The sequence below is a fragment of the Dama dama genome, chromosome 18 (assembly GCF_033118175.1).
Source record: "Dama dama isolate Ldn47 chromosome 18, ASM3311817v1, whole genome shotgun sequence".
NCBI lineage: Eukaryota > Metazoa > Chordata > Mammalia > Artiodactyla > Cervidae > Dama > Dama dama.
In genome coordinates, this window is record NC_083698.1 from 4,949,179 (window position 1) to 4,976,715 (window position 27,537).

The 27,537-nt window shown below is 49.3% G+C and overlaps 1 protein-coding gene across 12 annotated transcripts in view; it reads left to right on the forward strand.

The window, feature by feature from the left end:
- Nucleotides 1-27,537, forward strand: part of GRB10 (growth factor receptor bound protein 10) — a 221,394-nt gene that overhangs the window by 64,746 nt on the left and 129,111 nt on the right. For 7 of the 12 annotated variants that reach the window (XM_061164808.1, XM_061164812.1, XM_061164814.1 and 4 more), the window contains one exon: nt 6,145-6,239. The exons of 2 other annotated variants lie outside the window; for them this stretch is intronic. In XM_061164808.1, the coding sequence (XP_061020791.1) occupies nt 6,159-6,239 (81 nt within the window). In that variant the 5' untranslated portion in view covers nt 6,145-6,158. Of the gene's footprint in view, nt 1-1,754; nt 1,842-6,144; nt 6,240-27,537 lie in introns of all 12 variants that reach the window. 3 more of the 12 variants (XM_061164810.1, XM_061164819.1, XM_061164811.1) reach the window with 1 other exon arrangement.

Here is a 27,537-nt window from a genome sequence, read left to right on the forward strand (position 1 = left end):
ATGTATCAAAATATCACTCTTTTTCAAGGCTGAATAATAGCTCATGGTTTGTTTATAGTAATTTTGCTTAGTCATCTGTCAGTGGACATTTGGTTTAGTCCCATCTTTTGGCTCTTGTCAATAGTGTTGCTTTGAACATGGGTATACAGGTACTTCTGATTCTTTAGGGTGTACACCTAGAGATGGAATTGCTGGAACTTATGCTAATTCTGTGTTTAATTCTTTGAGGAATAGACATGCCCTTTATTATGGAGGATGTACCATTCTACATTTTTACTGCAATGCAGAAGGGCTCTAATTTCTCCACATCCCCACCGTATTTATTTTTATGGTGTCTTGTTGTGGTTGGATTTGCCTTTCCCTAATGACTGATGATGCTGAGCATCTTTTCATGTGTACTGATCATTTGTGTATCATCTTTGGAGAAGTGTCAAGTCCTTGGCCCTTTCTGTATTGTGGTTGTATTATTTTGGATGTTAAGCCCTTATCAAATATATCATTTGTAACTATTTTTTTTCCCTTCCTGTGGGTCTTTTCACTCTCTTGAGAATGTTCTTGGCACAAAAGTTTTTAATTTTGATGAAGTCCAGTTTCTGTGATTTTCCTTTTTTTGCATATGCATTTGGAGTCATGTCCTGGAACTCATTGTCAAATCCAGTATCATAAAAAATTTTCCTTATGTTTCTTTCCAAGAGTTTTATAGTTTTAAGTCTTTGATCCACTTTTAATTAATTTTTGCTTGTATGGTAAGGTAAGAGTCCAACTTTATTCTTCTGCATGCGGATATCTAGTTTCCCGGAACCAGGTTTTGAAAAGACTGTCCTGTTCCCCATTAAACGGTCTTGGGACCTTTATTGAAAATCAGTCCAGCATGTGTGTGAGTCTTTATTTCTGGTCTCTCTGTTGTGTTCCATTAGTCTGTGTGACCTTATACCAGTATTACACTGTCTTAATTACCACAGTTTTGTAGTAAAATTTGAAATTAGGAAATGTGAATCCTCCAACTATGTTCTTTTTCAAGATGTTTTTGGTTACTTGGGGTCCCATGAGAATCCTTAGGGATTGTAGAAAGATTATATTGATCTCTGCAAAAATGCCAGTGAGATTTTGGTAAGGATTACATTGAATCTGTAAATTGCTTTGGATAGTGTTTTCATCTTAGCAATATAAAATGTTTCAACCCATGAATACATAATATTTTCCCCTCAGCATCTTTATATTCTTATAGCAACATTTGGTAATTGTTGATAATTGATGCACAAGTCTTTTGCCTCCTAGATTAAATTTATTCTTTATTATTGTTGCTATTTTGAATGGAGTTGTTTCCTTGATCTCCTTTTCATTGTTGGTGTTTAGAAACACATGTGATTTTTGTATGTTGATTTTTGTATCCTATAATATTGATGAAGTTATTCATTAGCTCTAGAGGGATGTTTTTGTAAGTGTGTGTGTTTGTAAGTGTTTGTAACTGTTAGGGTTTTCTGCAGATAAGATCATGTCCTCTGTGAACAGAGATAACTTTAGTTCTTTTCTTGTTTTCCTTTTTCGCTCGATGGCCCTGGCTAGAATTTCCTGTCGCTCGCTCAATAGAAGTGATGAAAGGATCATATGTACCTCCTTTGTGATCTTAGAGGGAAAAGCTTTCCATCTCTCATCACTGAATTTGATGTTAGCTTTGGGTTTGATACATCTTATCGGAGGCAAGTTAATCCAAACCTTTTGCTGTGTCTAACTATGGTTTTCTTTTCCCTAAGAACCTACTCGACAGAGCTTATGGAATATATATTTTTCTGGCTGAGAAGCAATTCCATCTGGCAGAGTCTTTCAAAGGTGACATTTAGGTAATAAAACTGACATATTTAAAATTTTCAGCATTCTTAACACCCACTAAATTTGAAACTTAAGGGGAAAGTCATATGTTTCTGTTTGCTGAAAACATCCTGAAGGCCTGCACAGCAGGGCAAGCGAGACATACTGAGTGAGCTGGGGAGAGAGCGGGCAGTGCCAGCATGAGGAGGCAGGGGCCACGGGGCAGCCTGATGGTGGAGGGGTGCAGAGAGGGTCCTCGAGGGGCCAGGAGGACACCGACCCCTCCCCTCGGCCATCGGGAGTGGGTGACCCCAGGAGGGTGAGGCTGCAGTCAGGGTGGAAGGCGGGAGGAGTGTTGGGGAAGGGCCGGGAGGTGGGCAGGCTATGCAGGCAGGCTGAATGGTGGCCGATGGAGCCTCAGACCCATGAGGCCATGTGTTTGTGGTGCGGAGGCCCGAAGAGGCATCCCGGGTCCTGGGATCCTGCTGCCAGTGCTTGGGGTGAAGAGGTCACGGTGTCTAGTGACACTGCCATGTATGTGTGTGTGTATAAGGAGACGGAAGGAGTTGGCTCCACTGATAGTCTGATGGGCAAGGCAGATCCGTGGGGCAGGAGTTTGCTGCAGCCTTGAGGCCAGATTCTTTCTCCTCCAGGAAACCTGGAGTCTTTGCTCATTTTCGGCCTTTGCCCTCAAGGCCTCCAGCAGACAGGATGAGGGCCACCCCGCTGTGCTCGAGAATTCAGGCCAAATGACTGCAGATGTTACCATGTCTCCAGAATGCCTTTGGAACAAACCCACTTTGGAGTCTGATCAAAGGGCTGGGTGGTAGGGCTGGGACAGAAGGGCACGTGAGACTGACTACCGCGGGGCAGGTTGACTCACGGAGCTGGGGGAGCCTGGAGGCCTGCGGGCCGCGGCTTCCTGCGCAGGCTGCCGGCAGGCCGCCAGCCTCACCCGTCTTGCTCTGGGGACGAATTCTGCCCCCCACCCCCCACCCCTGCCATCTTGTTATCACCAGGTCTCCCCAGCCCAGCGGCCTCTCCTGGGTCATTCTTGCGTTTCTGTGTTGATTTAAAGAATCCCAGAGACCTTGTGGAAAACATAAATGACTTGTGGTCAATGTTACACGTTTAGGATGCTTCTGTTCCTCTTAGCTATGACGACAGTTGGCTGGTGTTTTAAGAATTTGGGGTCTGTAATTGTTTTCTAGAACCACCATAACAAAGAACCAGAGACTCGGCGGCTTAAACAACAGGACTTTGTTTTCTCATAGCTGGAGGTGGGGAGCCTGAGGTCCAGGTGGGGCGGGGCCGCTCCCCTCCCCCTCCCGGGCCGCTCCCCTCCCCCTCCCGGGTGGGGCGGGGCCGCTCCCCTCCCCCTCCCAGGGCCGCTCCCCTCCCCCTCCCGGGGCCGCTCCCCTCCCCCTCCCGGGTGGGGCGGGGCCGCTCCCCTCCCCCTCCCAGGGCCGCTCCCCTCCCCCTCCCGGGTGGGGCGGGGCCGCTCCCCTCCCCCTCCCGGGTGGGGCGGGGCCGCTCCCCTCCCCCTCCCGGGCCGCTCCCCTCCCCCTCCCAGGTGGGGCGGGGCCGCTCCCCTCCCCCTCCCGGGTGGGGCGGGGCCGCTCCCCTCCCCCTCCCGGGTGGGGCGGGGCCGCTCCCCTCCCCCTCCCGGGTGGGGCGGGGCCGCTCCCCTCCCCCTCCCGGGCCGCTCCCCGCCCCCCTCCCGGGCCGCTCCCCCTCCCCCTCCCCCTGACGTGTGTGTGGCCGTCTTCGCCCCTTCCTCTCGTGGTCCTCCGCTGTGTGCATCTGTGTCCTCATCTCTTCTGTTGGATTCGGGTCCACAGTAATGCCTCATTTTAGCTTAGTTACCTTTTTAAAGACTTTTCCTCCAAAAACAGCAACATTCTGAGGATCCTGGATGTTAAGGGCATCAACATATGACTTTGGGCCAGGGGACACAGTTCGGCCCATAACTGGATCTTACCTTGATGTTTTTGCTGTTTTGACTGGTGGCATTAATATCCCTAGGGCTTCCCTGGTGGCTCAGTGGTGAAGAATCCAAAAGCAATGCAGGTGATACCGGTTCGATCCCTGAGTCAAATGGAAGGGATTGGCTACCCATCTCAGTGGTCTTACCTGGAGAATTCCACGGACAGGGGAGCCTGGCGGGCTGCAGTCCATGGGCTTGCCAAGAGTCGGACATGACTGAGCGACTAAACTATAATAAATTAACATCCCTAATTTTATGCCCTGCCTAAATCGTTCAGTTTTCCTCTGAGAAGCTTCTGTGAGTCTTTTAATTCTGACTTCTGGAAGATTGAGCCTGTGAGTTGAAGGAGAAACCTGAAATGTGAGGAGCTCTGTCCTGGGAGGCTTTCTGGTGTTTCTGGTCTTGCCCAGTCTGTCCTCTGTGTCCTGCGTTCTGTCCTAACCTTCCTGTCTCGGCTCACCCTCTCTGTGGGCTGTTTACGGTGCTTCTGTAATTTCTTTTCCGTGGGTTTTCTTTCCTACATGTCAGTTCTGATGTGAAGGCTCCCAGCATCTGTCTTGGGTAGATCTTTGAAGGCTCCCAGCATCTGTCTGTCTGTCTTGGGTAGATTTGCCTGCAGTCTTTCTTCCAGTCCCCTTTTTTTTTCCTGATTTTCTAACTTTTCATTAAGATAAGTGAACCACTTTTCTAAATTTTTCTTCATTTCTCTCAAAGTAAAGCCACTTCAGGGAAATAAGTCCTTCCAGGCCCCAGAGGATTAGATGAGAAAATGGTTTCTCAGCTCTGGTTCCTGGTTTGCTGGTCACTGAGGCTCCGGCCGCCGTTCACTGAAACACAGCCTGAGCTGAGCTGTCTACTTGAAGGGAACGCCTGACACCCGCCTGTGCCTCGGGGAACCTGTGGGCAGAAGGGTCCCTCCAGGTGGCCCAGGACAAGGGTGGCTGTTGGAACTGTCTGGCTTTCCCTCATCCGATGGGGTGAGGACACCTTTGGGAGTCCTGTCTCTGTGGATGTGGTTGCAGAAAGCCTGTTGGGGACTCAAGTCCTGCACAGTCAGACAGTGTCTCTCCGCCGGCGCTTCCTGAAAGCTTTGCCGCAGAGCAAGCCTGTCTCTAGTAAGCACATGGTTCATTTGTGGGGAGTGAGACCAAGAAGGGGCATTTACAGCTCTGTGTGACTTATGGAAAGAGGGCTGTGAGCCCAGCAGCCCAGAGTAGATACTGACTGAACCATCATGGGTGGTGGTGATTGGTGAGGGGCAGTCCAAGGGGCCTTCCTGGAGGAGGTGACCCCTGAGCTCAGTCCTATAGGGCCGTAACACTTATAGCGGCCTACAGAGCTCAGAACAACACTCTTCTTACTTCTGATGATTTCTGAGAGAGAAGAGTGGTGTGAGGGATCTTTCTGACCCGAGCGCTGATTCCTCTCCTCCTGCTGCAGTCCAGAGTATGACTTGTAACAGTCTTCTGTCTTCATGGAAATGAAACTCTGACTTCTGCTGAGATGTGTGCTGCAGAAGGCTGTGTTAGATGGCCTCTGGTCTGTGAGTGTCAGGTGGTGGGTCCCCTTGCAGACCAAGCTGCTGCGCCCGCCTCCCTTCTGCCCCCCACCCCTCGTCCTCTGCATTGCTGGGGGGGTGGGTTTTGTCGGGGTCAGTTCTGGAACTCTCATGGACTGTCCTGTATGGATCAAACCTATGGTCTGTGCCGCAGGAGATTAAAGAGAAAGCTGGGATCTTACTTCCCTGCCTGTCTGGGGCTCCTTGTTGGAGCCGAGTGTGCACTTTCATGGAGTTGAAGTCTCTCTGGCACTCCTAGGAGGTGGCACGTCTCACATCCATTCCAGAGGCTGCAGCTGTGAGTGTTGTTCTCCCAGGCGGTCCCTGCAGGGAGCGTGTTGGGTCTGTGTGTGGTGGTTTGAAGCTGCTGAGAGGGTACCTCCTAGGGTTAGGGTTAGGGTTCTAGGCTGTGGCTGGTCAAGGCAGCATTTACAAGGGTGGTGCTCAGAGGACCCCAGCAACACCCGCCCCGCCTCCCCACAGGCTAAGCCTGTGCTGCCCACAGTATGAGAAAGTCCTCAGGCTGCTTTATAACTGCCAGGAGAAGAAGAGTCAGGTGACTCATGGGGCCTGCTGAGCGGGCAGCATTTAGTTCCCTGTGGGCCTCACCCCTCTGAGCACCTCTGCCCAACAGGCCCTGTGGCCACAGGTCAAGCTTCTGGAGTTGGGGCCAGTCCCCTGACTCGCTCAGGATGCAGGTGGTGTCCAGGTCAGGCCCTTGCCCCTGAGCCCCTGGAGAGCAGTGGGCCTGCCCTCTGTCTGGGTTTCTCACAGTCTGTCTCTGTTCCAGGTCCCGTGCAGTCCATGTGGTTTGAAGACCGCGGGAAGGAACCGATGGCTTTAGCAGGCGGCCCAGATTCCTTCCTGCACCATCCGTACAACCAGGTAGGGGGGGCGCGGATGGCAGACTCTGACAGGGGCGCTGGCCGAGGGCCAGGGCGCAGGCAGCGCTCATAACCTGCCCGCCCATCCCTGGCAGATGAGTGAGGAGGTGCTGGGTGGGGCTGTGGACGCGTCCGGCACGTCTGCACGGCCTTGCTTCCTTGCTCTGGGAGGGTTCATCTCTATGGCCACGGCATCCTTTTCTGCAGGGTTTTCATTGAGGTGCACACTTGCCCACAATGAAGCAGGCCCTGTGTTGTTCTCTGCTGGGCCCTAAAACTCCAGATGGCGAGTGGGAATGGTGGCAGGCATTGGGCTGCTGAAGGAGAGACAGGAGCTCACGGGGCGGGGGACGGAGGAGCTTCTTGGCCTGGCAGTGACCTGCCTGTCACAGATGGGGCCCTTCTCACCCTGAGAGCATCAGGCAGCCTTCGTGGGGGAGTGGGTGTCCCCCAAGCCCCTCTGCAGGGGCTCTGTCAGTTTCCTGTATGTGTCTCCTGAGGCAGGTTTCCTCTGGAACTTTTGCTTTATGATGTGGATGGGCATGTTGGATCCTTAGATCTTTGGATTGAAGAAGAGAATTTGCATTTCTCCTTACGAGCCTTGTAGCACATAAAGCACTTGAATCATCTCTTGGCCTCCAGTTCCCAGCAGGGTCTTAAGTTTTGAAGTCCCTTGATCCGATGTTTGCACTTCTCTGAGCTGGTCTCTCTCTCCCTTCATCTGTGACATCCTGTTTAGCTGTGGTGATGATTATTTGCATATAGCATCATGGCTGCAAAGAGGTGTCTTTGATTTGTGTGCGTGTGTGTGTCATAGAGAAACAGGTCTTGGAAGAGAGACTGGAGACTAGGAATAGACTGGAAACAGGATCCGCTGTAATCACTGGATTTGAGACAAAGCCACCACCAGTTTCAAGTGAGAAAAGAGGCTCAAGCCTCAGTAGAGCCGTGACGTGTGCTGGTGACCCTGGGCGTGCTCAGTGGGTGAGCTTTTCCAGGCCCTGTTCTCGCCTCCTGCGGGACTGTTTGCTTGGTCTTAAAAAGGCCGGGTTGCCTCACCCTGTTGATTGACACTCTGAGCTGCCTCCGCGGGTCATGGTTTCAGCCCTCACTTGGCCACTTAGCTTTGGCCGATTGTCACCCAGCCTACTTCCTTACACTTGGCACCAGTGCTCCCAGGAAAATGGGATCTTCAGGGGCAGCCTTCCCCCTGGAAACAGGCCTGAAAGTTCGCTGAGTGTTCTCTCCACTGGTCACCGAGCAGACCGTAAGGGCTCAACAAGGCACAGGGAAGGAGCCGCCTGAGGCCCGCTTAGCTCATCGCCCTGGCATCTCAGACTTCCTTTGGTCCAGGCGGAGACGGCAGCGCTGCCAGCTGCAGCTGGTGCCCGGCTTCTCAGACTTGTGAGGTGTTTGTAGTCAGCGTCCCTGTTGCCCGCGGCTCTCTGCAGGAGCCAGAAGGAGGCGGCCGCACCGTGGGCCTGCCAGCAGACCCTGTCACCCCGGGGAGAAGTGCTCGGTCACGCTGCTGAGTGGCTTCCGCAGGCGCTGTCGCGCTCTTGTGAGTCCAGCAGGCCGGCTTGGCAGCTCTTATCCTGTGTTCCTGGAAAATCAGCTGACAGTTCCAGAATTTCTCAGAACATGGGATGATTTACAGTGCGTTCAGTCTTGAGTAATATGTCGTTACAGCAAAGAGATAAATCTCCAAGTTTTTATAGAGAGGAGTTTCTTTGTACGATCTTCAGCAAACAAGCAATGTTCTCATTCTGGCTGCTCAGCCATCACTGTGGCTTCTGGGTTAGGTGCGGCTTCAGTAAGTCAGCCGCCGCGCAGTGTCTTCTGGACCCAGAAGCACCAGGAGGACTTTGTGTATTTAACTAGCCTGCTTCCTGCTTCAAAGACGTTGGCGGCAGGTTGGTGGGACTCGCGGGGGGTCTGGTGGAGGGGAGGTGAAGGGCTTCTCTCCGCAAGGCTTTGAGCTGTGGTATTGTAGTTCTGTGGGCTCCGGGGAATGATGGGATGCTTCAGGGGCCCTGCTGGTGAAAAAGGGTGAGAGACGGCAGGGTGCTGTGGGACTGGAGGAAGGGTGTGGGAAATACCCAGTAAGGGGCCAGCCCCGTCTTAGGTGCCCACCCAGGGTGGTTACCAGAATTCCTTGGTGTTGACTGAATATCAGCTGGGTGCCATGTCAGTGCTGGGGGCCAGCTCTCCTCCAGCAGATTCATTCCTGGGGCTCCTGACTCCTGGTGAGGGAGACAGTCCCGGGGAAACTGGTATATGAGATCCTTGTGAGTAATGATGGTGATTCTTAAGCAAGTAAAACTGGACAGTGGGGGAAAGATGCCAGGAGGTCAGGGAGGCCCCCCGCCAGGGTATGCCTGGAGCTGGGGATGGTACTCTGGCCTGGCAGAGCCTCTCCGGGGCCAGCACCCCTGGCCTGCAGAGCCAGGGACGGGAATGGATGTCTGTCACTCAGGAGCGAGAGGTCTTCAGTGTTGGTGATTTAGTTGCTCAGTTGTGTCCAACTCTGTGCGACCCCATGGAACCCTCCAGGCTCCTGTGTCCCTGGGATTCTCCAGGCAAGAATACTGTAGCGGGTTTCCATTTCCTTCTCCAGGGGATCTTCCCGACTCGGGGATCCAACCCACATCTCCTGCATCACAGGTGGATTCTTTACCAACTGAGCCACCAGGGAAGCCTGAGAGGTCTTTTAGGCTTTTTAAATAAAGGCCCACAGCCCACTGTCTGCAATTCTAAAATCTCCAAACCTCTGAACCAAGAAGTTTCTTTGCTTCTCATGTCTCAGAGAATCCAGCCTGATCAGTCAGGACTGGGTCCCTTAGGCACGTGAAGGGCTTGGTGACAGGGCCGCCCTGGACCCTGTGTCATCTTTCTCAAGTCCAGACCATTCTTAATTTCCAGCTGTATCCTCCAGGGTGTTGATAAAGGGGTTATGCACCTATTATGAGATGTATTTTATTTATTTATCATACATAAAAAAAATTTGCTGTGCTTCAAAACACACACACACACACACACACACAAAAGACTGCTAGAAAATAGAATGAATAGAATGTTGAGCTGTTATGTAGAAACAAGATTCTTAAATGTAAATTTGAGATAAGATGTTAAGATTATTGGCACATCTCCAGATATTTAATCCAAATATTTATTTCTAAAAGTTTATTTTGTAACTTTTTTCCTGATTTTTGATTTGAAAACACATCCACCTGTATTAGAAGTAAAATGTTGTAGACGCTGTCCTTGTGGTCTTTCTCCAAAGACTCTGTTTGCTAGTTGTTGTTTAATCGCTAAGTCATGTCTGACTCTGTGATCCTGTGGGTTGTAGCCCACAAGATCCCTCTGTCCATGGGATTCTCCAGACAAGAATACTAGAGAGGGTTGCCATTTCCTCCTCCAGGGGATCTTTCCGACCCAGGGATCAAAGCTGTGTCTCTTGTATTAGCAGGCGATTCGCTACCACTGAGCCACCAAGGAAGCCCCTGTTTGTCAGTAGAGAGAAGAAAAGCAGCCTTCTGTGATGGCTTCTCTCCCCCTCCTTCTCTGTTGGTAGGGTAATTTCATAAATGCTGTCCCAGCCCCACGTCTCTGCAGATTGTTTGCTTGGCCCCATTTCAGTCGTACATTCCTGAGCCTTCTGACGAGGCGCCTCCCTTTGCAGGGCAGAGGTTGGCAAACCACAGCCTATGGGTCATAGCTAGCCCCTGCCTGCTTTTGTAAATAAAGTTTTATTGGAAAACTGCTATACTCATTTGCTTACATCTTGTCTCTGGCTGCTTTGGGGCCTCACCAGCAGAGCTGAGCAGAGCCTGGCCCTCCCAAGTAACTCCTGTTTTAGGACGTTGATTAGTGATAGGAGTTCTGGGCAGACAGAGACCAGAGTGGACCCCCTTGTACCCGCCTGTGACCCCCTTCACTGTGGGGGCAGCAGGAGCAGCATGCAGCCTGAGCGTGAGCGTGAGCCTGAACGTGAGCGTGAGCCTGAGCCTGAGCGTGAGCCTGAGCGTGAGCGTGAGTGTGAGCCTGAGCCTGAGCGTGAGCCTGAGCGTGAGCGTGAGCCTGAGCGTGAGCCTGAGCGTGAGCATGAGCGTGAGCCTGAGCCTGAGCCTGAGCCTGAGCGTGAGCCTGAGCGTGAGCGTGAGCCTGAGCGTGAGCCTGAGCATGAGCGTGAGCCTGAGCCTGAGCCTGAGCGTGAGCCTGAGCGTGAGCGTGAGCCTGAGCCCTCGCTCGCCAGTCACACAGCTGTGAGCCTGTGGCTGTGTTCACATCCGGTTCCTGCCTCTGGAGAAGCCGGACGGTGTCATCTGTTATGCTCTGGATTTGGGCTCGTTCTCTGGAATTAATTCTGTTCCCAAAGTTGGTCAGTGTCACTATTTTTTTTAGCCAGAGTCATCCTGTGGCTTCTTTGTGTTTTATCTTACACACGTGTATTGGCAAAGAGATCGTTTCATTGGACTAGATTTTCTTTAAGAAATCTGTGGACGGTTCCTTCCACTTGCCATGGTGGGAGAGACGGATGCAAGGATGACTTGAGACCTTACTTATTTTTATTTTATGAGACTCTTCCAGTAGATAGGACCTTCATCTAAAGGGGTTTTTGTAAATCTTTGGAGATTATTTCTGGATTTAGTGACAACCACTGTTTAATAGAGATGTTTTTTGTGAGGGGAAGCTGGCGACTGGTGAATGCAATGGTGATACAGTCTGAGTGGCTGGACCGGTGGGCACCCTGCATCATCTCTTCAGGGAACCTGACCCTCACCCCTCAGTGGAGGCCGGGTAACAGGAAAGGATTCAGCACTTCTGTTGACTTGTCTTGGGTTCTCTTCTTTTACCTTCCACCAACCACTGGACACACAACCTTCACAGCTTCAGGATACCCATTTTACAGACTAGAAAACCAACTCACTCACTGTGCACTGGTTGTCAAACCAAGGACCTGACTTGGATTTTTCTAAGGAGGAGTCTTGCCACAACTCTGTGAGGTGAGGCCTTCATGTTCTCCCCTTTTCAGATGAGGATTGCGAGGCAGGGAAGGCCATTACCCCACCAGGTGACCGGTGTGTTTTTCTCAACACTCCTGTCGATGGGGGCTGTGAGTGTTCACATTGTGGGGACCACACGCGTCCCACTCTCTGCAGAGCCTTGCAGTGATGCGACTGTTTGTGTCCTGGGGTTCTGCACTCACTGAACTTCCGTGGTCCTAAAGTGCCATGAGATAAGATTGTGAGTGCCGTGAGGGTCTTAATTGTGGCACATAGTTGTGGCATGTGGGATCTAGTTCCCTGACCGAGGATTGAATCGAGGCCCCCTGCATTGGGAGCTTGGAGTCTTAGCCACTGGACCACCAGGGAAGTCCCTAAAGGATCAATTTTAATGACAACTTTTCATTCAAAGTAAAGATTATCACATGTCCTCCTTAATATGGATTGGTTGGAAAATGTTTGAATTTCAAAATCGTAAAATTAGAGGGGTTTCTTAGAATCAGTGAAATACTACAAGTACATAATAAATAAAAATTAAGAAAAACTTTTTATCATGGGGGGACAGACTTGCTCTGTTCTGAATGTTTTGTTTGTTTTACCTAAACCTTATTTTCTGGAAGAGGGTTGGCTTCAGGTCTTATATTCCTTCTGAAGGACTCACAGAGCTGTATTTATTGAATACCTTCTCTGTGTTCTTGCTGTTCTCTGTCTGGTGCATGGCAAGCATGGTGCGTGGGTTAGGCTTCTGTTTTGTTTAGGGGACCAGGGCTTAAAGCAGCTCCCAGCTCATGTCGCTGGTACCTGGTAGACTGGGGTGGGGTCTGTGGGTCAGGGTTTCCCTGCCCTGTTGCTTTGCTTCTCCTGGGCACCTGTGCTTGGCTGGACAGGTATGTGATGCCTGCCTATAGGCTGATCGACTGACTGAGGGGCTGAACTTAATTAATACTCTGTCAAATGAGATTTCACAGTCCAACAGAAAGGCTACAGGGCTGGGACTTGGGCCAGCAGAATGATAAGTTGTCAGGGAGAGGGCAGGGCTGCTTGGAGAACGATATACTGGGGCCCTGGGTCCTCATGGGCTGCTCAGTGTTGGGGTGGCCTGGTCTCTGATGTCAGCCCCTCAGCCACCTGCTCCCCTGACGTGTGGTTGCTGCTGTCCCAGGACAGAGCCTGCTCACCGGCACTTGCCCATTCTGGGGTCAGCTGGATTGTCAGCATCATCCGCATCATCCCGTGGGACCTGGGCGGCCCTGCTTGGTGTGGCCCGCCGACCCACCTGGCTTGTCCGCTCCTGGCCTTAGTCACCTTCCCGCCAGCTGCCACTCGCTGGCTGTCAGGGCACGCTACTTCTTCATGTGTCCCCGTGGATGGACCTGGGCCCCAGCGAGCACGCCTACTTCCTCACACGTCCCTCTGGTCTCAGGTTAACGCGCCATCTCTGCAGGAAAGGGGACTAGACCTCCCCAGCGAGGTGGACAGGGGTCATAGACCCAAGCACCACCTGCTGCTCTGCCTTGATCCACACCGTTGCATTCTGCCCCCGTGACCTCCACGTCCAGCCCTGCGTTGGTCTCACCTGTGTCCACGTCCATGTGGAACCTCAGGCCTGTTTCGCTGGAGCAGGCTGGCTGTGTTGGAGGCAGGGTGGGTGGCTCCAGGCTTGCCCACGCCCTTGGTTTCCAGTGTGAAAACAGGCTCCGGCCGCTGCAGGGAGACCACAGCCCTCGTGTCCACCCAGCGGCGTCCTCCCCGGGGCTGCAGATCAGAGGCTGTGCTTGCCTCCTGCGGCCTGTCTGGTGAAGGGGGCTCGTGGGGCACCGAGGCTGCAGGCAATTTCTGTGACTCTGACTAGTCTGAAGACAGGACCATGGGCGGGTCCTGACACTGCGTTATAATATCTGATTGTGGCCCGTTGTGCACACAGTGGTCCTGTTAACTACTGGTTATTCTTGGAGATGAAGCGCGACGTGTCTCTCTGTCCAGTCTTAAAGGTGTTGGAGTGACGTGGCACTTTCCCCAGCTGGGTTCTGAGTGCTGAAGAACTTCTGTTTGCTTGGCTGCGAAGGGAGGAATAAGTTGGTTACTTTTGCAGGTGCATCAGCCCAGCAGCCAGAGGACGTAGGTAGGTTGTGAGCACGTGGACAGTGCTTTGATGGACGGAAATTTTGACAATTGCAACTGTTTTTTAAAAATGGCGCCTTTGGGCAGCAGGAAGAACCTTAAAATTACTTTTATTAAAGCATATGGATAATTTTAACACAATTTCCTGTTTAAGTGTTTGGTCTTTAAAGTGGAGCCCTGCCAGCCTGCCCTGTCCATGGGATTTCCCAGGCAAGAATATTGGAGCAGATTGCCATTTCCTCCTCCAGGGGATCTTCCCAACCCAAGGATTGAACCCATATCTCTTGTGCCTCCTGCATTGGCAGGCAGGTTTATTTACCTCTGTGTCACCTGAGAAGCCAAAGTGGTAGCTAGTTTAAATTATATTCTTACATCCTGTGGGGTATTTAGCTTGCAGTGAGCCTCGCAGTGGCCTGCATGAGTCCTTGTCTGGCTCTTGGTTACTTCTTCCTCTTTGCAAAAGTGTCCTCTGCCCCTGGGCCTTGCCTCCCCTGCTCCCGCCGCCGCCAGTTAGTAACCCAGCAACGATCTTCACACTCAACACTCACCTTGTCACTTTCCCCAGCATATGCTAGATACTTTGCGTGTTTTGAAGGAGACTCTAGGAATGTGGCAACTGGTCTCTTAAAAATTATTATTATTATTGTATTATAAACCAGGGAGAAATGAAAAGTGTTTGAGGTTACTCTAATTAAGATTAGCATTATCAACATCTATGAGATTTTCCTGTAATTGATATTTAAGGAAAACTCTTACTGAATTTTCTGTCACTTTGCTCTATTTTTTCTGGAAAGGCAAAAGGGAATCTTGCATTTCTTTTTCTGGCTTTCAGCTTTTGGGGCGTTCTCCTGGACTTGCTGACACAGAGGGAAGTTCTATGAAGATTCTGAAGATTTTCGTGCCCCCGCCACTGGGGCTGGGAGGAAGCAGACTGTCTCCATCAGTTGCTTCCAGGGCCCCGCGAGCCTGCTTAGGAGAAAGAGACTGGGCTTAAAAAATAAATTAAAAGGAAAAAAAAAAAACTGTAAAAGGAGCATAAGCTCATAGCAAAAAGACAACGTTATTATTGGTAGAAACTTGTAAAGTAGCATAGAAATGTAAGAAGCTGCATCTGAAGTTTATCTCACAGGGAGACCAGCCTTCCTTGCAGGCGTTAAGGTTGGTCACCTTCAGGATGAAGATACTGAGTGCACTTTGCCCAGGCTGCCGCCTGGCCTGGGCAGAGGTCCTGGGTCCATGGCGCCCTTGACACCTGTGCCTTCTGCCCTGCAGTCTTTATTCAGGGCCCCTTTCTAGAAAGTGAGGTTTTCCCTCCAGTTTTATTCAAATTGCAGCTTCCTCCCCTACTTAGGGACTTCTCTGGTGGCTCAGACGGTAAAGAATCTGCCTGCAATGCAGGAGACCTGGGCTTGATCCCTGAGTCGGGAAGATCCCCTGGAGAAGGAAACCGCTAACCACTCCTATAGTCTTGCCTGGAGAATCCCACGGACGGAGGAGCCTGGTAGGCTACAGTCCATGGGATCACGAAGAGTCGGACACGACTGAGCAACTAACTCACTGCCCTACTTAACCTGCTCTGGGTTTTTCTTTGGGGGCTTCCCTGGTGGCTCAGACGGCAAAGCGTCTGCCTGCAATGCGGGAGACCAGAGTTCGATCCCTGGGTCGGGAAGATCCCCTGGAGAAGGAAATGCCAACCTACGCCACTACTCTTGCCTGGAAAATCCGGAGGAGCCTGGTAGGCTGCAGTCCATGGGGTCACAGAGAGTCAGACACGACTGAGCAACTTCACTTCACTTTTCCATGCGCCACCCTCTTCAGTTATAAAGAAGTAAACTGCACTGAATGTTTATTGCTTACTGTTTATCTTCTCCAGATAGAATATAAACACTCAGAGGGCAGCGTCTTTGCTTTAGGTGCTGACACGCTGGCCTTATGATAGAAGCTCGAGGCGTATCTGTGGAACGGTTGAGTCTCTTTGAAGATGGACTGTGTTTCTCTGACCCTCAGGTGGCCAGGTGGTCAGGCAGCCTCATCTCTGAAGCACTGTGACTGCTGCCCTGGTCACCGTGTCACCCAGGAGAGGATTCTTTCATCCCCATGAACTTAAAGACATCAGTCACTCATCACAGACTTCTTTTCTACCTGTGAGCTTCGAAGAGCAGTTTCCAGGGCTGATCCTCAGAGTGGGTGTGGTATGTTTTGGGTTCCATCGAACTGGGTGTGGATGCGTTGATAAAACCTGCTTCGTAAGGAGCAAGTTCTCAGACTGAACCAGGGGCGCAGAGTGAGGATGGGGTCTCTGGGCTCACCCTCTTTCTCCCTCCTGGTGTGTGACACGTGCGTGGTGCTCACATCTCAGCTTCCCCTGCAGTCTCGGTTCAGGGCAGGACGTAGTGTGGCCTGGCCTTGGGGTGCTGCGTGGCCACAGGGAGAGCCTGGGTGGACACTGAGCTGGGGGGCTGGGTTTCCAGGCTTGGGTCATTTCCAGTGTGGATTAGACAGTGTCTGAGGCCCCCTCTCATGTCCGGCTTAGGCACCAAGCTGATGGACTGCCGAGTGGCCTTCAGTGAAGCGTGTCTGGGGCCAGCATTTCAAAATAAAGATGTTTCAAATCTGGCTCATCCTCCTGTTGCCCAGACTGGCCTCTCCTCCCCTCTGCTGTGTCAGCACTGTCCCTGGCCCCTTCCCCCCAGAAGGCCTGGGCCCTTCCTGTGTCCCCCCTCCATCACGTCCTTTTCTTTGCACATGGCCCTGGCTCTGGATGGGGAAGCCCCGTGCTGCCTGCTGGCCTGGCGCTGGGCCTGCCAGGCTCCCTGGAGACCCTGGACTCCCCTGGGGGGTGAGGGGGGTGGGTGCACTGGGTGCTCTGGGCTGGGTGGCTCCGCTCCCTGCAGGGTCGTCCTGGCCATTTGGAGCTTGTGTGGTGTGTGGTCATGGCCTGTGCCTGCTTCTCTTGGGTCCTGCCAGGAGCTGTCGCCGCGGCATCTGTTGGCCCAGGACTTGGTTTTAGAGGAGGAGACTTCAGGCAGTGGTGTCGAAATACAGCTTCATCAGATGCTGGGGTGAGGTTTGCTGATGCCAGAGGATCAACCCTGTAGGCCTGCTAACGGGGAATGGGACTTGGGACTTGAAGGGAGGGCTGGGGTGAAGAGTGTTTTATAACCTTGGTGTTGGGTAAAGAAGGGCTCTTGCAGGGTCTGTAGGTTCTCTCTGCCTGGGTGCATTTTAAATTTGTGATGCTGTGTTTCCACATGTGGTGCCATTAACACACACACACGTGTCTGCCTGCTTTCATGGGTGTGACTCCCACGGTGACAGGACCGGGAGTCACAGTCCGGCTGGCTGATGTCCTTGCCGTCAGCCAAGCCTGGGGCAGCCCCACCGCTCCTGGGGGTTCATCATGTACGGCTGCCTTCCCAGGGTGACGGGGTGTGTGCAGCTCTGAGAGAGGTGGGGCCCTCCATGCATCCCACACCCATGCACGTGAGGCTGGGATACAGGAGGTCGCCACCTCCCTGGGGGTCGAGAAAGGAGTTGGCATTTGTTTTGTGCGGGGGCTGTTTGTGCCTCATCTCACAGGGTCTTCCCAGCAGACCCTGTGAAATGAGTCTCATTGTCCAGGGACACCGCAGCTCGGGGACGTCTGGGGACGTAACAGCTCAGACCCAGCCGCTGGAGCGTGCCAGGGGTCGGTCCACCCTCCACTCTCCCTGTCCCAGAGCCCATCCTTCCCCCTTGCCCCACCTTGGGCATGGTCTGGGGGGAGGGGTTTGAGCACAGCCTTCCTCTTGTCTCCTCTGTGCTTTATTTTCAAGCCTTTCCATTGCTTTGTCTTCATGGGGGCTCCACTACCCCAGTCACTCCAGTCCTCTGTAGGGGGGAGCTATTGGGGCTCCACTATCCAGATCACTCCAGCCTTCTGTCGGGGGTAGCTCCCTGGTGCTTCCTAGAAGGTTGGTAGGACACTGGGGTGGAGGGAGAGGGGGGAAGGGGGCCAGCATCTTTTCTGCTGTTCATCCCATCAGTGTAGTTTTCATCTCCAGAGATCAGATTTGGTCTTTGTACGTCTTTCATTTTTTTTTTCCTGACCAGGTCATGCTTTCCTTTCCCTTCCTGAACACATGGGCTTTATTTCCCCCCAGTTGTTTTAATACCCCTGTCTTCTCATGCTGTTGTCTCTGACACTTCGATGTCTGTTTCTCTGGGTTGATTCCTCTTATCATGGTAGATCTGATTTTCTTTTCACGCCTGGCCCCTTTTGATTGGATGCCAGGCATTGTGAATTTTACATGCTTGAGTGCTGACTTTTTTTTCTTTCTAGGGGTATTCCTTTAAATGAGGCTTCCCAGGTGGCACTAGACATAACAGACAGGGTTTCAATCCCTGTGTCAGGAAGATCCCCTGTAGGAGGGCATGGCAACCCACTTCAGTATTCTTACCTGGAGAATCCCATGGACAGAAGAGCCTGGCAGGCCTTGGCAGGCCCCAAGAGTCCTTGGGGTCGCAGAGTTGGACGCGACTGCAATGACTTAGCAGCAGCAGCATTCCTTTAAATATTTGGGGGATTTGTTGCAGGAACAGTTAGGCTTCTTGGAAACAGTTTGATCCTTTTGAACCTTGCTTTTAAACTGTGTTAGCTGGCCCTAGAATCACTTTGGGTCTAGGCATAATTTGTCCTTTCTGTTAAGGCAAGACGTTTCTGAAGATGTGATTTAGTGTCTCGTGTATAAGGAGATTTCCCACCTGACTGGCACGAATGCAGACTTTGCCCTGCCCTGTGTGAGCTCTGGGACGTGTTCTGACCGCTTCTTTCTTTTTTTTTTTTAATGGAGGATAATTGCTTTATTCTCTTGAGAGTCTCTTGGACAACAAGGAGATCAAACCGGTCAATCCTAAAGGAAATCAGTCCGGAATACTCATTGGAAGGACTGATGCTGAAGCTGAAGCTCCAATACTTTGGCCACCTGATGTGAAGAGCTGACTCATTTGAAAAGACCCTGATGCTGGGAAAGATTGAAGGCAGGAGGAAAAGGGGGTGACAGAGGATGAGATGGTGGGATGGCACCACCAGCTCAATGTATATGAGTTTGAGCAAACTCCTAGAGACAGTGGAGAACAGAAGAGCGTGGCCTGCTGCAGTCCATGGGGTCGCAAAGAGTCAGACAGGACTGAGTGAAAAACACAATTGCTTTACAATGTTGTGTTGGTTTCTGTCATACAGCAACACAGATTAGCCATAATTATATGAATATCGTCTCTCCCCCCCTTGTATCACACTCCTCTAGGTTGTTATTAGAGAAATGCAAATCAAAATTACAATGAAGTATCACCTCATACCGGTCAGAATGAGGTGACCATCATCAAAAAAATCTACAAACAAATGCTGGAGAGGGTGTGGGGAAAAGGAAACCCTGTTGCACTGTTGGTGGAAATATAAATTGATACAGCCACTATGGAAAACAGTTTGGAAGTTCCTTTATAAATTAGGAATAAAATTACCATATGACCCAGCAACCCCACTACTGGGCCTATACCCTGAGGAAACCACAATTCAGACCCGTGTGCACCAACGTTCCTTGCCTGCTGCTTTCTGGGGGGTCTTTCCTGGCCGTGCCTGCTTTTGGACGCCCTCTGCACATCTCCAGGACCCTCCTCCGGGCTGTCCCTTCCTCTCTGCCCACCTCCCTGAGCTCTGAATTCATCCTCCTTAGAGGGACCCCCAGGCACAGTCTGCGATCCCTGCCTGGCACGTGACTGGAAACTGGAGCCCACCTGGGGAGCCCTGGGTGGGCTCCCCACATCTGTTTCCCCTTCCTTGGAGCTGCTATCCTGTGCTTCCTGTTGTCCAGTATAAGAAACAGGCAGCCTGTTTTTGGTTCCATTTTTTGGTTATTTCAGAAGAGAGGGTATATGTAACCCTTGTTGTCCATCTTGGCTGGAAGCACAGAAGTCTCCATAATTTATTTTAACCATGGTTCTAGGAATAGAGCAGGCTTGGTACATTTGTATGTAATATACAGAATCAGCTTCAGAGCGGAAAAGGTGTAGAGGTGCCATGTGGTCCAGAGATGTCACATTATCGATGAGGAACCAGGCACGGCCCGTACAGTTATTGCTGAGGATCAGAGAGTTGGTCAGAGCAGCGGTTTACAAGCATTTGGCTCACACCACAATGAGACTTTTCATTGTGCTTCTCCTGGCCAGTGCTGGGGTTGGGACCCCTTGACCCTGCGTGATGCAGGGCGGGCCAGGTCCAGTCCCACAGAGGCGAGGAGCCTTTGGACAGAGAAGCGAGTGTGCTGTGCCGGGGACCTATGCTGCCCCTTCACTTCTGTCCTGGCCGCTTTCTTGGCACGAAGCTCCATGGAAGGCATGCTTTAGGAGAGCGTCACCTGACCTGTCAGCCGGGCCCTTCTCTGTGCTTCCAGACCTGCCCTCTGGGGAGCTGTCACTCCTGACCCAGGTGCAGCATGGGAATGCAGGTTGGATGCCGTGGGGACCCAGCTTCCCTCGTTCCGCCACCAGACCCTCCGCCAGGGGCTGCTGCAATGCACCCCGGCCTCCTGCTCTCTGCTCTCCACAGGGACAGGGAGATGAGGAAGAACCCCCTAGGGGATTATATCATGTTCAGCCCTGGGGCCTTTTCCTGGTCCCCCAGGGCAGTGAGAACCCTGTCCAAGTTCTGAGACTGTTGTTGAGAAAGCTCAAGGAAGAGGTGTGTGCTCACCCTGTTGATCGGGGCTGGGGAGTGGGGGGGCTGGTGCTCTGCAGGGGGGTTCCTGCCTGGCTGACCCGGCAGCACCCAGTGGTGAGGGGCGGGTGCTGGGGCCAGGCTTGAGTGTAGACGTGGGGGCGGAGTCAGGTGCCTGGGAGAATGCGCAGAGCTTCGCTCAAGGACCCGGGGCCTCCTGATCTTGTGCACCCCACCAGGGGGACCTCAGAACTGGGTCCCCACTTTAGACTTGGAAGCTGCGGCTCGGGGTGCAAGGGGTCATCCCCCAGCTTGCACACCCGCATCTTGAACCAGCCTTCCAGACCTTAGAGCCGGGCTCTTGTCACCCAGCTTCATTACCCAGCCCTTGCCGTTTGAGGTGCTTGTGTGGGTGAGTGACCTGACTGCCTTTTCCTCCTGGAGGGATTCGGCCCATGGGTGACACCTGGCTTGGTCCTCGATGCTCCCTGACGCTCGATGCTGGCAGAGTCAGGACACAGGTTGCCTCCATTTGAAACTCCGCTGTTTATCACATGGCTGGGTAAATCAGAGCGTCCGTGGCTTCTTGTTTCTCAGACCAGTGGCTCTCCAGCCTAAAGCGGCCCCAGGTGCTGCTTGCTGACCCTTCTGACAAATATGTGTTGTGTTAGCCCTCATGGACGGCCGGTCCTGACTCATTTCCCTTTTCTCAAGGGAGGAGAATCCCAGTGGACAAACGGAGTGGGTGGCGGCATGCAGGCCCTCCCGTCCTGCCTCTGGTGTTCACACGCTTGTCACGTTCCCAGCATCCCCTCCCGCAGCAGCCTTGTAAGTGGGGCGTGATGTGACTTCATGCTTCCCGGGCCGGGCGGCATCAGAGGCAGGAGGCTGGGGGCGGGGCGCTCTGTGCTCGATGCGCCAGGTCACGTCTGCAGCTGTGCCCCGTCTCGAGTGAACCCCTGCTCTCCCATCACAAGGGCTGAGTGACCGGGTCATCAGGAGAGTGCTGCCTGACTCTGACTCACTGGTCCCTCCCGGGAGGGGAAGGAGAAAGACTGGGAGCGCGGACGCCTGACCCAGGCCAACAGCCTGGTATGGCTAAGAACCAGCAGCCCAGCCGGGGGTCCCCTTCTGGGAGAGCCAGGTGGCCTCTAGCTCATCATCTTCATTGGGAGAGCTCTGTGGGCCCTAGAGGACAGCCAGGATCCCCAGGGAAGAGTTTGACAGGAGCCCAACGTTTGCGCTTACAATCCACAAGTTAGTAACTTGGAAACCCTCCCACCTCATTGAAAGGCAAGGATAGAAGTGAAGTGAGTGAGGGGAGCCCTGTGCTGCCATTCACTCAGCGGGCTGTTTGTGACATCACGTTTCTGGTTAGTTACCGTTTCACCTACGTGAGCCCTTTGGCCACCTTCCTGAGCCACAGGGAGTGTTTTGGCAGGAATTCCTCACCTTTCCCTAGATCCCCAGACACAGAACCGTTGTAAGAGTATACAGTTGGGAGGTGTTGGTATTTGCCAACCACCGACGTTCATGTGCATTTCCGAGGGACGGCTGCCCCTTCTCTGAAGCAAAGTCTGGTCTTTGCTGTTAGTCACCCAGCCCTGAGTTTAGTTCGTATGTTATCTCTCCTGGTGTTATTTGCGTGTTAACTTCTATCTGTAATTAAGAACTTGGATATAGTTAGCAGCCCTCAAATAGTGCAAGAGTTGCTGTTTCCTTGGGGTGCCGGAGAGGAGATGGGCGCTGTCCTGGATCGGGGTAGAATAAGCGATATGAGGAAGGGGTTTGCTGGGGCGGCATCTTCCTGTTTTGGAGAGTTTTTTGGTACCACTCTTGATCAGAGATGGTCTAGGAATTTGCCTGTCAGACTCAGTATCTGTGTTCAGTTTTTACTGAGTTTGTTACAATATTGCTTCTGTGTTATGTTTTGGCTTTTTGGCCACATAGCTCAGGATCTCAGTTCCTGGACCAGGGAGCAAATCCACACTTCCTGCATTGGAAGGCAGAGTCTTAACCACTGGAACACCAAGGAAGTCCCCTACTTTCCCTTTTCTTGATGAAATAAAATTTATATTTTATGGTGAGGCAAGGAAGCTTTAAGTTCTTTGCTCGTTTGGACCTCCTCCCCCACCTTTAGTGTGGGTTATGCATCTCCATGAACCAGACCTCCTTAGGAGCTAACTCCCTCTTGATCTCATCAAGGGTCACTACTCCCTAGGAGATAATCTTTCATAATCTTGTGAGGGGCCGATGATGACGCATGACTCACTTTGTACGTGGCGATCTGGCATGTGTAAACTGTCAGTAGCACTTCGTTTGATGTATAAAGCTTTGTCTCAAAAACTTACACAACCTTGCTTTGACGTCTGCCAGATGGAACAGTCTTTGGAACTTTCTGAAGGACTGTCTCCTGGGTTCTAATCCTCAGGTTGGCTCGAATGAAACTTTTTGTGTCCTTCTTAGGTAGGCTGTTGATCAGCTTTTTGTGGACACGCTCATCACAGGTTCTCGGACCTAGATATGGGCAAATGTGTGATGTGGTCAGTGTGATGTATACGTCTTGTTCTCTGTGCTCATGCACGGGATAACCGGTCAGAGTGCCATTTGGGGCACAAGCTGACCCTCCGTCATGGATTATGAGTGTATCTCCGTTAGTGTGCGTGTGTGTGTCCGGTCGCATCTGACCCTTTGCAGCCCCTTGGCCTGTAGCCTGCCAGGCTGCTCTGTCCGTGGAGGGCAGGGGCTAATTGTGTAGAGCCAGCAACCTGCACAATGTAGAGTGCTGCTCTTTTGTCAGATTCTCTGAAGTGTTAGACTTGGCATGGTTGGTTAGCAGAGTCACAGTGTGTGTGTGTAGCTCAGTACTGGTCAGAATGAGCTCTTCTATCAGACTGTATGTGGCCCACAAGGTAATTAGCTCTGCTGCTGGGGGCCTGTTCCCTTCCCCGTCATCTGTAAGAATGGGGGTAAGACAGTACCTATTAAAGAAAGGACAGAGATGAGAATGCATGGAATCGTCTAGAAATTGATAATTTCTAGGAATGCACAAGTCGTGCTAGAATGCTTCCATTTCTTTTTTTTAACATTTTTATTGACCTCCTCCATCCATTCCTTCTGGCCCTCGTCGCCTGTTTGTACCAGCCACCAATCTGTTCTCTGTATCTGTATGGTTTTACTTTTATTTATTATTTTGATTCCACCTATATGAGAGACTAAAAGATCATATAGTATTTATCTTTCTCTATCTGATGTATGTTACTGAGCATAATGCTCTTGAGGTTCACCCTTGTCACAAATGGCAAGATTTTATTCTTTTTTAGATGTGGATAATATTCCACATCTAAAAAAAATTAATTCCACATCTATATATAATTTCCACATCTAAAAAATATTCCACATCTAAAAAATGTAAATATAATCATATTTATATGCCTCATCTTTATCCATTCATCCTTCAGTGGACATGTAGGTTGTCTCCATGGCTTGGCTGTTGTAAATAATGCTGCAGTGAACATAGGGTGCATATATCATTTCAAATTAGTGTTTTGCTTTCTTCTGATGCTTGGAAATAGAATTGCTGGATTTTTCTTTTTTTCCGTTGGAGCACAATTTTCAAATGTTAAGCCATTCAAAACATTAATAAATATTGCCACTGTTATTCTTGAGGCTTAATGATTATTGTGTTTAGATCTGTTTTTCGTATTCTGAGGAGCCTCTAACCTGGTTTCCATAGTGGCTGCATGCATCATTTTATATTTTAGTCACTACACAATGCCAGAGGGTTTCCTCTCTCCTCATCCACTCTAACTCTTTTGTTATTTCTTGTCTTTTTGATAAAAGTCACTCTGACAGGTACAAGGTAATATCTCATTGTTTTGATTTGCGTTTCCCTGATAATTAGTGATGTTAAGTATCGTTTCGTATATGTGTTGGCCATATGTATATCTATTTTGGGAAAATATCTGTTCAGATGTTCTTCTCCTTTTTTAAAATTTATTTTTTTATTGAAGGATAATTGCTTTACAGAATTTTGTTTTCTGTCAAACCTCAGCATGAATCAGTCATAGGTATACATATATCCCCTCCCTTTTGAACCTCCCTCCCATCTCCCTCCCCACCCCGCCCCTCTAGGTTGACACAGAGCCCCTGCTTGAGTTTCCTGAGACAGACAGCAAATTCCCGCTGGCTGTCTATTTTACATGTGGTGATGCAAGTTTCCATGTTACTCGTTCCATACATCTCACCCTTTCCTCTCCTCTCCCCATGTCCATAAGTCTATTTTTTCTATGTCTCTTTCTCCATTGCTGCCCTAGATAAATTCTTCAGTACCATTTTTCCAGATTCCGTATATATGTGTTACAATACGATATTCATCTTTCTCTTTCTGACTTACTTCACTATGTATAATAGGCTGTAGGTTCATCCACCTCATCAGAACTGACTCAGCTCTGTTCCTTTTTATGGCTGAGTGATAGTCCATTGTGTATGTGGACCACAACTTCTTTATCCACTCATCTGTAGAAGGACATCTAGATTGCTTCCATGTTCTAGCTATTTTAAACAGTGCTGCAGTGAATAATGGGATACATGTGTCTCTTTCAGTTTTGGTTTCCTCAGGGTATATGCCTAGGAGTGGGATTGCTGGGTCATATGGTGGTTTTATTCCTAGTTTTTTAAGGAATCTCCATACTGTCTTCCAGAGTGGCTATATCAATTTACATTCCCACCAACAGTACTGGAGTGTTCTCCTTTCTCCACACCCTCTCCAGCAGTTATTATTTGTAGACTTTTTGATGATGGCCATTCTGACCAGTGTGAGGTGATATCTCATTGTGGTTTTGATTTACATTTCTCTGATAACGAGCTATGTTGAGCATCTTTTCATATGTTTGTTAGCCATCTGTATGTCTTCTTTGGAGAAATGTCTGTTTAGGTCTTTTTCCTACTTTTTGATTGGGTTGTTTGTTTTTCTGGCATTGAGTTGTATGAGCTGCTTGTATATTTTGGAAGTTAATCCTTTGCCACTTGTTTCATTTGCTATTATTTTCTTCCATTCTGAGGGTTGTCTTTTTTCACCTTGCTTAGAGGTTCCTTTGCTGTTCAAAAGCTTCTAAGTTTAATCAAGTCCCATTTGTTTACTTTCGTTTTTATTTCCGTTACTCTAGGTGGTGGGTCATAGAGGATCTTGCTTTGATTTTTGTCATCAAGAGTTCTGCCTATGTTTTCCTCTAAGAGTTTTATAGTTTTTGGCCTTACATTTAGGTCTTTGACCCATTTTGAGTTTATCTTTGTGTATGGTGTTAGGAAGTGTTCTAATTTCATTCTTTTACATGTAACTGCTCAGCACCATTTATTGAAGAGGCTCTCTTTGCCCCATTGTATATTCTTGCCTCCTTTGTCAAAAATAGGTACCCGTAGGTGCATGGGTTTATTTATGGGCTTTCTATCTTGTTCCATTGGTCTATATTTCGGTTTTTATGCCAGGACCATACTGTCTTGATTACTGTAGATTTAGTATAATCTGAAGTCAGGAAGGTTGATTCCTCCAGCTCCATTCTTCTGTCTGAACACTGCTTTGGCTATTTGGAGTCTTCTGTGTTTCCATATGAATTGTGAAATTTTTTTGTTCTAGTTCTGTGAAAAATGCCTTTGGTAATTTGATAGGGATCGCATTGAACCTGTACATTGTGTTTGGTAGTATAGTCATTTTCACAATATTGATTCTTCCTACCCAGAAACATGGAATATCTCTCCATTGGTTTAAGTCGTCTTTGATTTCTTTCATTAGTGTCTTATAATTTTCTGTGTACAGTTCTTTTGTCTCCTTAGGTAAGTTTATTCCTAGATATTTAATTCTTTTTTTGCAGTGGTGAATGGGCTTAATTCCATAATTTCTCTTTCTGATTTTTCATAGTTAGTATATAGAAATGCAAGTGATTTCCATATATTGATTTTGTATCCTGCAACTTTGCTAAATTCACTGATTAGCTCTAGTAATTTTCTGATACTATCTTTAGGGTTTTCTATGTACAGTATTATGTCATCTGCAAACAGTGAGAGCTTTACTTCTCATCTGATCTGGATTCTTTTTATTTCTTTTTCTTCTCTGATTGCTGTAGCTAGGACTTCCAGAATTATGTTGAATAACAGTGGCTAAAGTGGAACCCTTGTCTTGTTCCTGATCTTAGGGGGATGCTTTCAGTTTTTCACCATTGAGAATAATGTTTGCTGTAGGCTTATCATATATGGCCTTTATATGTTGAGGTAGGTTCTTTCTATGCCCATGTTTGGAAGAGTTTTAATCATAAATCAATGCTGAATTTTGTCAAAGGCTTTTTCTTCATCTATTGAGATGATCATGTGGTTTTTATCTTTCAATTTGTTAATATGGTGTATCACATTAAATGATTTTAATATACTGAAGAGTCCTTGCATCCCTGGAATAAACCCGACTTGATGATGGTGTATGAGCTTTTTGATGTGTTGCTGAATTCTGTTTGCTAAAATTTTGTTGAGGATTTTTGCATCTATGTTCATCAGTTATATTGGCCTGTAGTTTCTTTTTTTTATGTTGTCTTTGTCTGGTTTTGGTGTCAGGGTGATGATGACCTTATAGAATGAGTTTGGAAGTGTTCCTTCCTCTGCAATTTTTTGAAAGAGTTTTAGAAGGATAGGCATTAGCTCCTCTCTGAATGTTTTGATAGAATTCTGTGAAGCCATCTGGCTTTTGTTTTTTGGGAGATTTTTGATCACAGCTTCAATTTCAGTGCTTGCAGTAGGGTTGTTCATAATTTCTATGTCTTCCTGGTTCAATCTTGGAAGATTGAACTTTTCTAAGAATCTGTCCATTTCTTCCCATTTTATCGCCATATAGTTGTTCATAATAGTCTCTTATAATCCTTTGTATTTCTGCATTGTCTGTTGTAACTTCTCCTTTTCCATTTCTTTGTTGATTTGATTCTTCTCTCTTTTTTCCTTGACGAGTTTGGCTAGAGGTTTGTCTATTTTGTTTATCTTCTCAAAGAACCAGCTTTTAGTTTTATTAATCTTTACTATAGTTTCTTTCATTTCTTTTTCATTTATTTCTGCTTGGATCTTTATGATTTCTTTCCTTCTACTAATTTTTGGGTGTTCTTCTTTTTCCAGTTGTTTTAGGTGTAAAATTAGGTTGTCTATTTGATATTTTTCTTGTTTTTTGAGGTAGGATTGTTTTGCTATAAACCTCCCTCTTATAACTGCTTTTGCTGCATCCCATAGGTGTTGTTTTTGTCATTTATTTATAGAAATTTTTTGATTTCTTCATTATCCTGTTGGTTATTTAGAAACATGTTGTTTAATCTCCTTGTGTTTGTGTTTTTTATAGTTTTTTCTTATAATTGATATCTAGTCTCATAGCATTGTGGTTGGAGAAGATGCTTGATATGGTTTCAATTTTCTTAAATTTATTGAGGCTTGATTTATGACCCAAATGCCAGAAT